General features: G+C 34.2%; 1 protein-coding gene across 1 annotated transcript; it reads right to left on the bottom strand.

The window, feature by feature from the left end:
• Positions 1-1,222: 1,222 nt before the first annotated feature.
• LOC138325296 (3'-5' exoribonuclease HELZ2-like) lies at positions 1,223-17,767 on the bottom strand. The gene is given in 12 exon segments (XM_069270852.1): positions 1,223-3,925; positions 4,663-4,830; positions 5,225-5,387; positions 5,660-5,899; positions 7,328-7,918; positions 7,921-7,949; positions 8,665-8,799; positions 9,205-9,348; positions 9,711-9,796; positions 11,344-14,868; positions 15,919-16,023; positions 17,375-17,767. Coding segments are annotated over 10 exon segments (5,046 nt in total). The 5' UTR covers positions 14,730-14,868; positions 15,919-16,023; positions 17,375-17,767; the 3' UTR covers positions 1,223-3,821.
• Between the last annotated feature and the right edge of the window lie 1,361 nt (positions 17,768-19,128).

Raw genomic sequence — 19,128 nt, 5'->3', positions numbered from 1 at the left:
ATTTAAATCTATACTCAAACAAACAAAATATGTGTAAGCCACAGCTCTTTGAAAAAAATGTTTTAAGTATAGTTTTTCCGTATATGAGATAACGGTATCCATCTTCTTTCAGAATCAGTAAGTTCTGTATCGGTGAGCTCGATGGCTAAAATCAAAACTGTTTTTAAACTTAAGACTTTTAAATTCAAGACATGAAGCAAAATAAAACAAAATTGTGGTATATTGTAAATAATTGTTTCGTTTAATTGACTTCGGTATTAACATGTTGTAGCTGTGCAGATTCATTCAAACAACATTCATTCAAGCGTGGCGACTAGCATTCATATTTAGACCTCACTCGACATACTGTCTACATAGCTTGCTTATACAAAAGTATATGTTTACATTAGTTTATCCTTTTAGAAAAGAAGTATAAACCTACTGGTCTTATCCGTTACTGGTTTTTCTTGACGTTTTAATCGACATGCTATATCCTCCCACAGGACAACAACTCTGACGTCACAAATACAATAATGCACTTGTGATATCACACTCACAAAATTAACTCGATGCTAAATCACAAATATACGACCATAAGTAATATAGCGACCTTCACGTGACTATGCAGAATTTGCCAACGAGCTTAGTGGAAAATCAGAACATGTCTTATAAAACAAAACGTGTATCAAATAATATTAAATCGTCATGATCATGTCGGTATAATAATATAAATTGCGTCTCTCACGCGTGAAAATTAACATTTGTTTAAAACATGCATGTTCATATATTTTATCTAAAACTTCAGATAACAGTTAATAAACAACATACAAAACGTACTTACAATTAATCATTGACAAGTTCTGTTAAAATGCAACATATCTTGTTATATAAAGACTATCAAAATAGCATTAAATTTTCTCATTATATGATGTATTGTAAAGTAAATTCCAAATTCGGAAAAAAAGTATTCAGTGCCATAGTGCATAATTCATACAAGATAAAGGTAACCATGTTAACAGTCAAAGTAGATAAAGGTAACCATGTAAACAGTCTAAGTAGATAAAGGTAACCATGTTAACAGTCAAAGTAGATAAAGGTTACCATGTTAACAGTCAAAGTAGATAAAGGTTACCATGTTAACAGTCAAAGTAGATAAAGGTTACCATGTTAACAGTCAAAGTAGATAAGGTAACCATGTTAACAGTCAAAGTAGATAAAGGTTACCATTACAAGTTACGTTAACAGTCAAAGTAGATAAAGGTTACCATGTTAACAGTCAAAGTAGATAAAGGTTACCATGTTAACAGTCAAAGTAGATAAAGGTTACCATGTTAACAGTCAAAGTAGATAAAGGTTACCATGTTAACAGTCAAAGTAGATAAAGGTAACCATGTTAACAGTCAAAGTAGGTAAAGGTAACCATGTTAACAGTCAAAGTAGATAAAGGTTACCATGTTAACAGTCAAAGTAGATAAAGGTTACCATGTTAACAGTCAAAGTAGATAAAGGTTACCATGTTAACAGTCAAAGTAGATAAAGGTTACCATGTTAACAGTCAAAGTAGATAAAGGTTACCATGTTAACAGTCAAAGTAGATAAAGGTTACCATGTTAACAGTAAAAGTAGATAAAGGTTACCATGTTAACAGTCAAAGTAGATAAAGGTAACCATGATAACAGTTAAAGTAGATAAAGGTTACCATGTAAACAGTCAAAGTAGATAAAGGTTACCATGTTAACAGTCAAAGTAGATAAAGGTTACCATGTTAACAGTCAAAGTAGATAAAGGTTACCATGTTAACAGTCAAAGTAGATAAAGGTAACCATGTTAACAGCCAAAGTAGCATAGCACAAGTCACACACTAGGCTTAAATAAAAAAAAAGCTCTTCAAGACCAAATACACTTAACAACACTTGGTCTCATTTTAGTAGCATTAAAGATGTGACTAGTCGAAAACAAAAAAATCATATTACAGTACAATACAAATATTGTAGTTTGCATATCAATCAACAAACTGAAAGGCACATACCTATGAAGAAGAATAAAATAGCTGCTCTGTATATGACGGATGATGCCATCTTGGCTAGCCAATAAGGGTTACGCTCCTGTTTACGTGAAGAGGCGTAGACGTACTATTAAATAACCTTTGGCTAGCGAAGACGGTATGGTATAAACTCAGATAAAACAATGCCATCTATAAAGAATGCGATAGTCAGCTGCCAATTATCAACGTAGGCATAGGATATAGTGTAAATAGTAGTGTAAATATTAACAGATACGATTTGAAATATCATATATTGAAGCAAATATGATACTGTAAACCATATTTGTCCCCGTGCAATTACATTTCGCGTAGTTTGCGGATGTCGAGAAATTGCGAGAATATAACACCGCGCAAACGACTCATACACATAGAACCGTATGAAAACGCGAAGTTTGGTTATCACAAAAATCAAATTATTTTACATTTACCTATTTCCATATTAACGCCACTTATCAACGCCATAACCATTGTTTTTTGAAACATTGATTGTATCCTGTTTGAGCGTAAATAATGTATATGTAAAATATGTTTCAAATTTTTAAAATTTGATTGTATTGACTTTCCCGTTTATAGCATATAATATAGACTAGACTATAGACTAGCAGTTTTATTTATTCAGTGTGTAATTGACGTATTAATTTAGAATATACGTTTTTTCGGTGTAATTAAATATCACTTTAAAGTAGAATAAGATGAGAATTGATATAAATTGATTGTAAGTTTTACCCTTAATCTTCCTCAAACCAATATGGATATGCAACAAATTAAAAACCATTAAAAGGTAATTAAAATAAAAACAAACAGCTTTTTCACTAACTAAATCAAACAGGAATGACCCAAAATGCAAAATTGGTCCTATTGAAAATTGACCTATAGAGGTTCCCCAACGCGTGACTGTTGTTTATCATGTTTATCAAACTCGAATTAGTTAATTTTCAAATTTTGAAAAGACACGAGCTTTAGCGAGTGTCTTTTAAAGATTTGAAAATTAACTAACGAGAGTTTAGATAAACATGATAAACAACAGTCACGCGTTGGGGAACTTATTTATCCCATAACTTTAACTCTATATTTATACCGTGGTGACCATTTTCTCGTCTTCATTCAGGGAAACTTACCACCATACAATGTGTAGTGATATCTTCCCGCCATAAAATATAGTGCCTTAATAGAGAGCCAATAATCTATTGTTCAATACTTTAAATAATCAGCTACCTGTTTAAACAGTAAATACAATGCTATTTAAAAGAAAATGCGCTATAAAAAGTAATCCGAATTTGAGAACCAATCGGAATCAAGATATCTTGGATTTGACCAATCAGAGGCGCCGTAGGTGTTTACACACTCCAAAACATAAACAATAACCAACTGCTATGGAATTTATCACATGGGTTTTCCATTGTGAAACATGCATAGTTATGGGATAAATATTGTTTCAACACTTGACAAAAATATATACAGTATAAATCATTTATGTAAATAAGGCATAACAACATTGGCATACAAATATTTTACAATTGGCCATAAAATACAAAAAATGTCATATATCACATTATATTGCAATGGACAATATATTTGCATATAATAAACTTAGGCAAAAACATTATGGATAGGATGGGATTGAGGAGGGGGGTAGAGAGGGCGAGTTTTATTTTTAAACTATAAAACACAAAAAAGTGTTTGCTTATATTCGGAGAGTCATACACTAGTTTCTACGTCATCGGATTTCCGAGTGCATCAGAAAGTTAACTCTATTATATCTCTTGTTTTTCTTTCATTCAGCAATGTCGTTCAATGGTTATGGAGGCGGGAATTCCCTTTCTTTAAACATTCGCTGTTCTGCTTCGTAAAAATTTAGCAAAGCATTCCAGGTTGGACCACATCGAAGCAAATGCTTGTTCCCTGCAATAAAAAATTTAGAAATAATATCCTTTGGAATAATGATAAACATATCGATATCGTACATCTATTCCAACTTATGAACGAATGGCGTGACAATCACTACCTACTTACAAGAGAGATAAATATGCATACAGAACACTCAATATACCGAAAACGTAATCATTATACTTGCCCCAAGATCGGAAAACAGGGTTTAGTCTAAAACAGTTCTAAGATATAATTAATCACAGATTCATTATGAAAAGCTAGAACTGTAAGCCAATGGTTATATTACCGCCCCCTACTGCTACTCCCGAAACCATGGCAATCAAATTTTCCTCCATTGTGTCTCAAACGTTACCGTTATTAAAGCTTGTGGAATTATATCAAACTATGTATATCCATATGTTACAACAATTGACCAAGTTTGAACACAGTTGATACCAAAACTTATAATTGACCGGCCATTCTACAAAACATGAGAAAAGTGACCAGAGTACTGAGACAACCATTTCGGCAAAAAGGGGGTAATAGGGGGTAATAGGGTTGCTTTTAATGGCTTTATCTAAAAATAAGTCTTAATATGATCCCGGCGTCAGTTGAATGAAAAATGTATCAAACAATGCATCGTACTATTGTAATGCACCGATAATTTACTCCCAGCTTTAATGGAGGTAACATATAACTGTAATTGCAACTATTTCTAAATTTCTTTTTATTCTTCGGATCAACTTGTGTTTTATCCAGTATTTACCTACCGACGATAATCAGTCCCTTTTTGGCCCTTGTTAGAGCGACATTTATTTGATGAGTGTCTGTAATGAATCCAAGATGATGTAGACGCCATCCTAGAGCAGGGCGATGTTCAATCAGCGGCCTGGGCATGGACCGGACCGTACTAAGGATGATGTAATCGCTCTCACCACCTGTAGTCAATGGTAACAGACAGGGGTCAATGTAAAGCTTCATTTTATAAAAAATTTTTGATATATCCACTATCTCACAGCCTATACCAAATTCAACAGCTATATTATGAAAAAATAAAAACACAAACAAATAATAATATTTATAAAAAAAAAATAAAAAAATAACACTGCAATTTTGTAACAAAGAGCCAATATGATGCAGTCTCATCAGGTATAGTCAAAGGTTGTTCAAAGTGAGCTTCTGACTTTCGTTCATCCATTAAGACAGTGAACATTCTAAATGTATTGTAGTATATGGTTTTCTCAGATACATGAGAATGTACAACATGAGTTGAACTCAGGAAATCAAACGTTATTATAGTGGTTAGGAATTTTGTGAGTGACAAGCCCAAACCTTGACTAGCCACTACTGTATCCACTCTGACATCGGACAGATCCTCTGTAACGTCTGATAGTTTCTTCTGTATGAGCTGTCGCTGGGCATTGTACTGTGACAGTACACGTATATCTGTCTTACTCACATTTTCTCTGGTTACGAGATAGGTTATGATCGCCACCTAAATTTAGCAGTAAAATTATAAAAAAAAAATATGCAATACACATTAAAATAATATTTTCAATTATTAGTTTTGCTTATTTGTCTCTTATTTTTTATTCTATTTGCTTTCATATTTTAAATTTTTCATATCAATTACTAATAATGCTTTAACCCCAATCTAAATGTATACACATCACCCACATACCAATCTATAATTAAAAAAGGTTTCATCCATATACGGATATGTAAATTTAACGTACTGACAACCAAGTCTCGAACTACAATACTTACAACTTTTTTAACTTCCTTTTCGTTGCTTCTTGACTTTTCGTTTCCATCTTCCGTAGAAACCTCTAAAGTTGTTTCTTTTCCTTCCACATGGATGAAAGCGATAGGTTTATGGTTGCTGGGGCTGACGTCATTCCATAGTTTTAATGGTTGGTGGACAAACCAACCTGATCTGTACGTTTGGTCTGTGACCAACCTATCGTTGTAGAATTCTTTGGAAGGAAATGAACATATCCAGGGATTCTATTTTCAAACAAAAATATTGTTATTAGCTTTGCGCATCAAAGTACAAATTATGTATAGTATAGTACAAAATCTAATGAACAATGGTCTAACAAAGGAGGGTTATAGGTTTTCATTACGTAACGCCTTTCTTATAAAAATTTCTGGTTTCTTTAAAAATGTTCTTGACTGAAATATTAATACAATTTCAAACAATAAACTGTAACCAAATAGTTGACTATATAGGCGATATGAATGCAAATTGGATGACACATAAATAGATGCACCAAATTTGCCTGTCGGCAAATGACGTAGGAGAGTACGAGTGGCGAACAGCTAACTAAAGATATAGTTCCTACTATCATCACATATAACGTGGACATAAAGTGGGTAAAACATTATTTAACGTTCGATCGATTTAAAAAATTGTTTTCATTCGAAATATACGAAAGTATTGCTATTCTGATGTCATTGGTTAAAATCCGTTAACGCGCAAAGTTATTTGTGATTTCGTAATGATGAGTCCGGTCGTGTCTTTCCGTAGCAACGGTAATGGTTCCAGCTACCAAAGAAACGTCGATTTCGGAAGAATGATTATTGATAAAGTAATGTTTTCTTGTTGATAAATTACGATATTTCTAGAAATATTTCAGATTGCAGCACTCCATGCCTTATCAGACATTGTTGGACGCCATATGACGTTGCCGTAACGCCATATTAAATTATGCTTATCGCCATTCAGTTGAAGTGTCATATTTTATGTTACGATGGTGTTTCTAAATTTGTATTTATCACACCGTCGGCTACCCACGTAACCAGCCTACACTGAGTTGTGATCTATACGGAGTGTAGTAGAGTTTAGATACTGTGGTTTTAATTGTTGTAGAAAATCAACATATTTCTAAAAATAGAAAATATTCATCAAATGTGTTTGTTCAAAATGGACAGATTTCCATGCACTGACCTCATAACTGTATATTGCAGTACATAAATTTGGGTATACTAACAACATATAAGGCAAAAGCATCACAGAATGTAAATATACCGTTTTGTATATTGATCATTACCTAACACGCGTTTGACGGTATAGATACTAATCAGATATACATCGCACAGTGAAACTTTCTAATAACATATTCAAACCGGTATAGAAATCCAGTTTGGAAAGCTCGTTGTAAAGATAGAAGGAATGAAAAGAGTTATTCATATCAATTTCATTACACTGGGTATATAACTCTGCTTTTAAACAATGACACCAGTAGAAATACAAAAGTTAATAAATAAGTTTATAGACTCTATTCAATTCTTAGAAAAAAATTTGTTCACAAACAAAATAATTTCCCAAAAATTAGCAATAGTGTTTTGCTGCAAATGTCAACCTAAGTTTATCGCTATTTGATTTTTTGATTACTACAAATGAGGTCAGATGTGTACTGCATTGTTTATTACCATGCGGTACTGTTGATTCAGCATCGTCAAATGCCTTTCAAGCTTTGCGTATCTCTCAAACAGCGAGATATCCAGTCCAAGTTCCCTAGCAGCTCTGGACAAAATGATTGGCTGCAGTTGTTTGTGGTCCCCTATGAGCACTACCTGCGTCGCCTCCGTTGCTATAATGGGAACCATCGTTTCCGGTTCAGTGCACATTCCAGATTCATCTATGATACACTGATAGATTCTGCCTTTTGTCGCTTTCAACAGCTTAGGGTTCGCAGCCATAGCTGTAGTGCAAAAGATAACATCAGAACTTTGCAGCTCTAATACTGTTGCCTTGGCCAAACGTGCACAATGCTCTTCAACATCCTCGAATGTTACGGCGTATGGATAAGTTTTGAACGTGTTGTCAAACTCTTTCAATTTTCCTGCATATTTTTTACCGCTTTCACGAATCAAATAATGAAGCACAACACCATTGTCCTTCAAGAAAGGATCCGGTTTTGCATTGCGCAGAGAACGTTGGGATGAATCAACACGACCAGGTATAGGGAAGTCCACACATTCGTAAGACTGACTGTAGAATCTCACCATGCGCGGATCTTCGGGCAGTTAATAAACTTCTCCTTCATCCATCCTTAAACAAATAAATAGCTCCTAAATTGATTTTGCAATGCTTAAATTAAAATGAAACTACCAAGTGGGCGTTAACTTCATACAGATAAAATTACTTTGGTCTCTTCGCTGTCCAAGAACTCAAGACAAAGAATAAATCCCCGAATTAGTAGTTCTAGGATTCAATCTGTCTCTTTTTATAAACCGAAACAAGCATGTGTGTCACGTCTTACAGTGTGTAGAGAGATGCTATAAAACAAAACAAAAATCCAACCTTGCACATGAAAAATAGCATAACAGCGATTTACTTGCTATACCACAAATTAGTAAAAAACTATCAATATGCTTCCAATAAATAACAAAAATGTTCAATAACGTTATCAGTTCAGTGAAAGATGAATCTTTTTGCTGCTTTCTCTCATTTACTTTACATTTGAAACATTGATATTATCAAAACATTTATATGTTTCTGACATTATGAAGAAACTACAAAGACAGCTATCCAACATTATAAAAATATAGTTGTATGTCTTGCCATTAGTCTCAAAGAGGAACATCCAATTTTAAATGCATATACGAGAAAAGTCCGTTCATTGCTTTCGGCTGAAATCCAAGATAGATTTCAAATTCTAAGAAACAGCGAAAAAAAGGATTGTTGCACATTAGAAGACCAATAATAATATGACCTGTTTGAGTATTGTTCAATATAGAGAAAATATTACAAGGAAAACACTCACTGGCGACAAGATCAACTGATTTATTGGACGGTCCACAATAAAGTATTTGCCTTCTTTCTCCAGTTGTTTCTGCCATTTTGTTGAGTTGATGAAATAGATATACAAGCTTGATACCTGTAAATGTCTTCCCAGTACCTGTTATGATATAGTACACACCATCAGTTTTAGTTATAAATATGTTAACCATTACTTCTGTTATTCGGATTTAGAAAAAAGTGGCAAACTCGTATTAAATGTTCTGGTAATAAACATAATCATATTGAATGTGTCGACATTTATATTCAAGTCATTTTTGGAATCGAAATAACGCATAACGAAATTAAAATAATGTTGATGAAATGCAAAATAAGTACGTTTGAATAAACCATATAAACTTAACCATAGGTTGAATATTAGAAAACGTAATTGATGAAAAATACATTTTGATGAATTAATTGTTGCACGAGAATGCCCTGTGGACATCAACCTCAGAGAGATACAAATAAACTTAATTAAAAGCTGATACATGACCTCAGTAATAATGACAAAAATAGTTCCTACCGGGTGGTCCTTGTATGAGACTAAATGGAGATTTCAGCGCATTGTTGATAGCGACTTGTTGGGAATTATTGTTTCTGGGAATATCAACATTTGGCTCAATTACGTCTCTTGGTAACCTTCGAAGGTATTTGCTATAGGAAGGGTCTACAATAGATAACAACAACATCGCCATTTCGATAACGCCTAAGTTACACAGTATTGTTAATTTATCATTCACTGCAAAATGCATTCGAGTACTACATAGCGCTTTAAATTCGTGGTTTAATATTTCGATTTGTCATTTGTTAAAAAATACAAATATAAATGCATAGACATGTTATATCAATTATTTTCAAGTACGCTGGAGAAATGATATATAGGCATACAAAACATCACTGGTTTAAACAGGGTCTTAAACCTTTACATACATACACGAGATTTGGCAAACTTTTATTTCCTATATAATGCATTACATAAAATGTTTCAGAAATAGAAGCATATTTATCTCGTTGACATACTATACTTACCCAGATTTGGAATTGGACTTCCAAGTGCTATTGCTTTTGCCAAATCTGTTGCATCCCAAAGCTTTTTGATAGTGTGTTCAGCTCGTCTACAGAAACATAAATTACAAATTAAAGTTTAAAAAGTTGGAGATGTCAGCAATAGACAATGTTTTTATGTTTAGTTTTATATTTACATCGAAATATCATGTAAAGATCGCGAGAAAATAGTCTAAGAGTTAATAAGATAACCAAGTTTGTATGAAATATAACAACTTGTGATTTTCCCGTGAGACGTGCGTCGCCCGGCTGGAAATAATAATTACTTTCCTCTTATTTCCTCATATTGGGCCCAGGGAGGAAGTGAAATCGCTATCTTACCAAGTTTACCTCCTTTCGCCAATGTTGTTCCGTTTTAATAAACAAAATAATAATTTGTATTAAATTAAAGTACATGTAATTGCATCTCGGTATTAAAAATTAAAATTCCAAATTTAGTCGCCTTTTACAATTATACAACGGGGCAGCAGGCACAATTCTAACATTCTACCTTTAGTAAATGCGTTGCTTGAAATAAGCAAATAAAACAAGCATAAATAAAACATGCTTTAAACATGGGAAAACAGAGGATACTTAGTGGACAGATGATACCATTTATTTATTATGACCTATGCACGTGACCTAGCCAAATGTGACCCTAGGATGTAATCATCTTAATCAGGTCATGTCAATATCCATATGCAGTACTAAACATCAATCTCAACCTATCAAATCGTTGAAAAAATCTTAGTTTTCAGCAAAAAATATTAAAGTTTTTTATGCCAAAATAGAAAAAAATACTTAACTAGGCATCAGTTTTCTTAACTGAACACCACAAACCCAAGATTTACTTGCAAAATCTGCAAAAAATATTATCTTTATTCTAATATTTAATCAATTAGTACTTAAACAATGAAACTGTGAATTTTTACCCTTTGACCTTTGACCTCTAAAATTACCATGAGCGCAGAAAAAAATCGGATATTCTGAATAGCATACAATATGCAGCTGACTCTAAGGTATCTTCATGCAAAATATTTTGCTTATCACTGAGTGGCCGTTAAACGGCCCAAAGTGATACCCTTCCTTTGAATACTTTCCACTGTTACCTAAAATCTAGATCTGACTTAATATCCGAGTGTCATATTCGCCATTTAGGCAAAAATAACGTCACATTTCCATTATGTATGCTTGATAAAATTTGAATAGTTTACCTCTATTTTCCTTCGATCCCTACAGTTCTGGTCACATTTAGCTCAAATGCATTCAGTTGTTTTAAATAGTAGCGATATAATATATAATAGATAAGAATTAATTGATAACCAGAGGGAAGCTGATTACGCGTAACAAGAGATAAGAGATAAATTCATAAAAAGCCTTAAAAAGCAAGAAAGAAAATGTATATATTGTATAAAGAATCGATTATACATATACAATTGCAATGACGATTTCGCATTTCCATTGACGAGTCATTACCTTATATTGCACCATCATTTTCAGTATCATTATTTTGGATTACGTACATTGGATCTTCGTTAATATATTCATGTAACACTGCAGTACAGACAGAATGTATATGATTTCTTCAGTATCGATAGATAAATCAATGAATCCTTACCTGCTTACATTGGACTTTACCAGCAGTTCCAATGTACAGTTGTATGTTCCAATACCAGGTATCGCTGGACTGTTATGAAGACTAAATCCGATTTCAAATCTAGCTGATGTCTTTTCCCCTAAACGTCTAATCTTCGTTGTCCTGGCGTGGCCCACCCAGTCATAGGTCTGTTTCAAGTTAGTATGGCCCTTTATGTGTGCTGTTTCCCCAAGTTTGTTGTAATCACTATTTTCCTTGTCTTTGCAATCATTTGTAACTCGCACACTACAACGAATGCAGAGAAAATCGCTACATAGAACCGGTATGAATTTCACCTCTTCGTCGTTTTCTTTGTTATGATTGTCATCCTCTCCTTCTCCGGTGTCGTCGGGCTTTGGTAGTCCATGGAACCCCAAGTCGATGTTCCTTTTTCTGCAAAACCTAGAATACAGAGTGAACGTCCCCGAGATTGGTGTTTCAAATGCCACCGGTACATTTTTTACCAGAGGAGAATCTTCATTGCGGACAATGTTAGTAACTTCCTCCATTTCGAGGATAGGTGTCCAAATTCGTATATAATCGGCTTCATCCCGATACGTCAACTTCGTAGGTCTTGTTACGTATCTCGAAAGACACAAAATTGGATCTACCACATGGGGAAGGCAAAATGCAACAGTGTCTGTGGCGTATACCAGTTGGATGTTTGGTACCAAAGAACCGTGCTTTGGCTGTGCTTCAATCTGAACAGTTAATCTTTGTCCAACTTCAATCACTCTTTGGAAGTGACATAGATGTTTTAGTATGTACTCATTTCTAGGAACCTCAGATGATACATCAGAAGCATACAATGTGTCATCATCTACAATGGGAGGAGACATACCAGTTGGTGGGACTATTTGGCTGAAAACAGACCGCAATTTCTCCGAACCGTCTTCAATCGATGCACACAGCAATGATATCCAGTCAACATACCGCAAGGAAACGGTGTTACCATGAGGATCAATAGTAAATTTCTTTTCTATTTCTTTTCTGTCGTGAAAATAAATACGATTACTATCGTAGATCCGTTTTTTCCATTCGGCAAAAACTTTCTTGATTTTTCCTTGATTTGGCTCTAGTTTTGGTTGAGAAGACAGGCCAAGCAAATTAAACCTTAAGTGAAATGGTTCTTCTGAAAAACTGTATCCAGGGATGATAAGCTCTATTGTCTGCTGACCTGGTAAACCAACGACTACCGCTGAAACCTTGACGGAACTGATCACCAGACCAGTTGCCTGTATATGTGTCCGGTACTGCTGGTACAATTGATTTTCTTTGTGTATCGTTTTGTTTGAGCGTGCGCATATGTGATCAACTTCCTCTTCCGTATATGGGGAATCAGGTGCGTTTTCGATAGCCGCAAGAAGAAATCTTTGAATAACCAGGTCCGTGTATTTTCTTATAGGGGATGTTCCTGTCGTGTAAGGCCTAAGTCTAAGACCAAAATGGTTGTCATCGTGCGATCGGTCACGGATGTATGTCGCTTTACGTTGCAATATATTCCACTTTTGCAATGCCACACATTGCTTTGGGTGGTGGTCGTCTGTTCTCAGAAGAATTTTCAGCTTTCTTTCATCATTCGAATGAAAGGCATCTTTTAGTGCTTCCCATGCTCGACAGTCAACTGGTAATACACGATTGTTGTTTATGTTTCTCATTCCGTTTTCAAAACCAATAATATGTTCACTTGTTTCATCAATATAAACGTTCCGGTTTTGGAGGCTCATGATGACATTTTCGACGCCGCATTGCTCTTCCAACCACAAACGTATTTCCTTGGGGTCAGGGTAACCATGAACACGCAGTGGAATGTGATTAGGATAAACATTTCTTAACATATGTGCCATCGCTTGATTGGTTAGGATCATGAACTCCTCAACAAGATAGCGAGCTTCATGTATGTCATTGTCTTCGTTTGTCCCTTGTAATACATTTCCTTGAAATGCGTAATGTGCATCATCTAGACGATTGATTCTTAGCTTCGTTGCAAGGTGAAACATGATTTTCACTTTTTCTGACAAATCCGGGACATCAATAATATGGTCTCTAAACAAGACATTCTGTACTTCTTCATAACAAAGGTTCTTTCTTGGCTTGATCACACCGTGTTTTATACTCTCCAGTTTTGGAAACTTAAGCACCTCTCCCTCTTTTGTCATTTCAAAATTAAACGAGAAAACATGGCGAAGCTTACCTTGCTGAAGGCTAAATTTATATTTGCTCAAACATTCCGGTATCATGTGAGAAGGTTTTGCTCCCATACCAGCGCAGATTGTCTTGCATCGTTCCCTTGCCTCCATATCTATCGGGTCATCTTTTTGCACAAGTCTACAGACATCAGCTATATGAACACCAACTTTGTAAACTATATCATCGGAATTTGTAGAGTTCTCAAGAACTTCAACGCTAAAACCGTCATCCATTATTTTTGTATTCTTACGATCGATAGTAAAAACGAATGTATCGTCAACGTCGGAAGGTTGCACGTGTTCCTCTTCTTTCCATATGATTTCGTTTATTGCATTAACTGATTCTATAGGATAAAATGAACGAACCCTATGCTGGATCTCCGCTATACGTAAGGCATTAGATCCCTTACCATCTATTACTCCAATAACTGCTCCTAGAGGATATTGACAGGCAGTGTCCCATCTCAGAAAGGCAACAAGAAAACAATGGGTTCTTATTTTATCAGGCATGATTTTGAAAAATTTATCAAATCTGAGGCAGCCTTCGGACACATCATACTTGTATATTTCTATAAGATATTTCTCTTCTTTCTGCCTTTCCCGAAGGACATGTCTATTAGAAATTCGTATCTTTGGGACTGTTTTACAGGCTGGGAACATCATCTTCCTCTCCATATCGGATGGAGTACAAACAAATATTGGGTGATCAATGTCCTCATATCTTGTCCTTTCTACAACTGTCACAACTTTCCCCTCTTTTCGATGTACCGAACTGGGGACGTTCGATAGGATTTCGACAACTACAATATCTTCATTGAAAGCCTGGCCACATTTTGATCTTCCTGATATATAAATCTTTTCTGGTGGATAGTGATAGTCGTCAAGAGGTGTGCATTCGGCTTCTTGTACACCTATGATTTCGAGAGAACATCGTTTATATTGGTCTGGTTTTGATTTGCATAGTTCGATGTAATTTTGATCTGGGAGTTTTTGACTGGAAGAAAATGAGTAGATTGTTTTACTGTCGTCAGAGTCATTTACAGGTGTTGAGTACTTATCGCTGAGGTCCAGGCCTTCCTCCAAGTATCGTTGATACAGGAGGTCTATCTCACTATCACAGTATGAATCGTATTCAGATCGAGAAAACCAGTCGTCGTCCTCATCAGAAGAGAGATCCATAGCGCTCGACTTTCAATATAACCCAGTATAAGTTATTTCCATTCAAAATCAGCTTTGTCTTGCCAAAATAAAGATGATATATTTGAATATGTATATAAGTTCTTGATTTTCTTGGTACCTCAACAAAACAATTTCGTAACTGCAAAAAAATAAAATAGATATGAAATGAACTTCCAAACCAACTTTAACCTTTAACACCCCGAATGCACTAATATTTATAACCACCTTAAATGGGAAAATTGCAGTTATTTATATCAATCAATGGACAAGTACATGTACTTTCTTAAATGTATCTAATTTCAATATTGAATTGATAGATAATGCTTCTAGAGTAACTAAAATGTTGGTTAAGTATTTTAATACATATTTTAAATGTTTACGCCTTAGTCTAATCTAAAGTATAAAAAGCCACTAAATCGTGCCATAAATTGAAAACAATGTCTCTTCTGTTTTATGCAGATGAAAATGAACACCAAGATCGCTATGACATAGATCAGATCATTCAGGTATACAGAACTCAAAACTGCTTAAAGTACGAGAACTATATCGTTTACAGTGGATCTGATGACTAGTTAACGTAAATTCTATTTTAAAAGTAATGTTTTAATTGTCTTACACAATCATATTTGGAATTCTCTGTTCATAGATAACACGTTTAATTGATATATCTGTAGAGCATTCATTCCATACTGCTGAAATGACACCTATTGTAGCTTCAGATTAATATAAGTGTATTTCCTACGTAAAAACCAGAGTCTGTAGGTAGTACTGTTACATAACCGAAAATAAACTTGTTAGTATCGTATGCGGGAAATGAAATCGACAAGACTTCTATGATATTTTGTCAAACGTAAATCTACATATAATATATTAAACCTTGTTATAGTTAATTAAAGTAAATACACAAGACAAACAAAATATACGCCTCTATAGAAAAAGACAAAAGATCATAAAAAATGATCAACAAAAATCATATACAAGCGATTCATTCCTCAACGAGGTGCCATTTTAGCCAAAGAATACTGATGAAAGTTGAAAAATGAATTCAAACAAAAAGATAAAAATTTAATTAGAACATGTTAGATATATATATAGCAATCTGTGTTACTATTGAAAGCACTATTAAATCCTTTGGATCGAAATTTAGCCATATGTCCACGGATTGCATTTACTGAACAAGTATTCTTACCAGAGTACGGTAATGATCTTCAAGACTTTAAAACTTTAGGGAATGTCACTATTGGCGACGAGAGTTTATATTACTTCTGATCAACGAATTCTGTTCCCGATTTGCCTGTGAAAAAAAGAACGTTGACAAAAAGTGAAAACAAACTATGCATGCTGTTTGTAAATTAAGCATTATATAAGAGCTAAATTTATAATACCTAACTGCTTCGAGTGTAAAGATTAATGTAGCCGGGTACGTTTTTCAATTGGTTTTTAATTTAGTTTTTTTTTTCTTTTATTAAGTTGTAACCGACTGTTCTTGTAATGCTGTTGTTGATGAATATTAGTAATTCTATTGGTGGACCATTCAGGGACGATCTTGTTTTTTGATAGTTGGGAAAGGCCGAAACTTCCATAGAAAACTCCACACGACCAGTATCTGACACTTGTCAACCAACTTAAAACTCTGATGGAAAGATTTTATGTACCTTACCATTTATTCGGGATTAAAAGGTATTTCATACACATACATGTGTGTAATTATTCTTATCGTATTGAAAGAAGGCGTTTAGACATTTGCACAATATATCGCTTATCATAAACAAATAGCGTTATCGCCCGCTCGATCATGTGCAGCACACGTGAAACTCCCAGCTACAGATTAAAAGTACAAAGATATTATGAATATCAGTTGTCCCTCGAACAATTCCATTATGATTTAGTTCATCATAATTCAGTTTTTTTCATTTGTTGTCAATCAATTTGTAATAATTTATTTTTGTTCTTTTATCTAATTCAGATTTGTTATATTTCAATTTTGCTATAATTCTCAACCATATGCAAACTAAGGTTTGAATTCTTTTTATCTAGCTGTATTGGAAATAAATTCATCCATAATTGACATAAAAAGGACATACTGTGCCCACAAAATGTGCATACTTTAAACAGCTAACAGCTGACAGGTAAGAGTGGAGCATTAAAACAGAATTTTGAACTATAGTACACACTTTAATGTATATGTCAATATGCAGCTTGTTCCGTGTATTTCCGAATACAAACTATTCATATCATTCATCAGTACTTATCCCAATATCTCATAGAATGTATTATTTTAATCAGTCCACAAATGATCTATTATATATAAGGAATGTGATTATCTATCATCTTACTAAGATGAAGTTGCAGTTGTTTCTCTTTGTCTATTAAGTAGTGTAAAATCGTCCTTTATGTGATTTATGTGATTGTCTATATTTGTAATAAGTATACGTAGTAAGCAACTTACTGAGTAGAAAACGGTGTTATTTTAGACGTATCCTTATTACATATAAAATCATACAATCTTGTTGAAATTGAAAAATATAAAATCATTAGTTAAAATGTAAAGGGCAGTTTATTTGGGAAGCAGTTTGTAGAGGTAATTTGAGACATAAGTATAGTGTTGTAAAAATAGGAAACAAACAAGCTCGATGTTGTCTTACCTGTCCAAAGTGGTTAGCATACAGGTGCAAATCAATACAATGTTTTCCTCTGTGCAAGCCAACACATTAACTTACAACTGATTCCATATACGCGTTTACATGAAAAGGAAAATCAGGTCGATGCATTAAAATGTAGGAAATCCGTATGTGTAGTAACTTAGGACTTGATGCCCTGGTCGGAGTAAGGTACACCTGGCCATTATTGCGGGACCAGGTTGACATGCCGTATATATACGTGGACATATAACAGTCGAGTATATTACGTACAAACACGCGCGTAATGCCTGGCCGGACACTTTGAATTCAACAAGGTTGAATTACGTTTGTATTATTACGGATAACGCACATGAACAAAGTACCCCGTCAGTCACAACACAGTAACACACAATACATCATGAACAAAGCCGTCTTACCAGAGCATGGTGTAATTTACAGACACTTTGAACACAGCTAGGTATACCGATACTGATTTGTAGATGTTTACTACCATTACATTTCTTCTCTTTTACAGGTAACTTGAGTTTCCTTATCGACTTAATATGTGTAATTAATGCAGGTTTGTATAAATCAATATCTGTATCTGTATCTGTATGTGTTTCGTCGTAGATCCCGTTGACCGGTTTTTTCACGACGGTGAAAATATTTCATGTGTTACTTTATATTACAGTTGGTAGTAGACTAAAGGTTACACCCTTGTGCACACGGAGTGCACGAGGTTTAGACTACAGGTAGACACGGAGTGCACGAGGTTTAGACTACAGGTAGACACGGAGTGCACGAGGTTTAGACTACAGGTAGACACGGAGTGCACAAGATTTAGACTACAGGTAGACACGGAGTGCACTACGTGTGAACACGGTGTCCACTACAGGTGGACATCGTGTCCAGGTACATTGAGACCTAGACAGACAAGGTGATGTGTTACAGTTAGGGATCGGGGAAGAATAAGTTCTTCAATTTGAAATAATACATAATTATAATTTTTAAGTGTTTATTTTTTTTATTACAACATCTACAATTTAATGTACAGTATACATAACTATATAATACGATATTTTTTTAGTATACACGAATAAAATCTTTTCACTGCAAAAGTAATAAAGATTAATTTATATTCATTAAGTATATGTCTATTTAATTTTATATCAGTAGTTTCCATTTCATATCTTAAATTGTCTATATTACGTTTTCAAAAGTAAATGTTTTATGGGTAAATTGCATTATATATATATATATATCATTTACATGAAATAGTAAATACAAGCATTTTCACAAGTCAAAAACAACTTTAAATTGCAGCAAAAACCAGTCCTAATGTGCTTTTGAGACACTTTTTTTTATGATAAGCTATCAGTAATACAATCATATACCGGGTAATACATAGCTTTTAAATAAAAAGATTTGGTGCCTATCAATCAGTTGTCTAGCGATACCCTTGTAGATCGTCTTTCATTAAATATATATACACTTTTATAATATTTTTCTTGCTATTTTAAGTTCTAAAAGTATTGTACGTAAAAATAGCTTAATTACATATTTTTTATTAAAAATTGAACATCTTTAAAAGATCATGCAGAATTAAATCCACTTCAAACTATATGACGTCCTCCACTAATTGGTGGCTAGTCTACCTACAATTACCCAATTCAGCTTGTTTTGATTCTTAATTACCGGTACACACAATATGTTTATGATCCCAACCCCGCAAGTTATCTTGACCGTATATTGCGTCATGGTCCAATAATTATAACTTG

Source organism: Argopecten irradians, chromosome 6, assembly GCF_041381155.1.
Source record: "Argopecten irradians isolate NY chromosome 6, Ai_NY, whole genome shotgun sequence".
NCBI lineage: Eukaryota > Metazoa > Mollusca > Bivalvia > Pectinida > Pectinidae > Argopecten > Argopecten irradians.
This window is presented reverse-complemented; position numbering and strand designations above follow the sequence as displayed.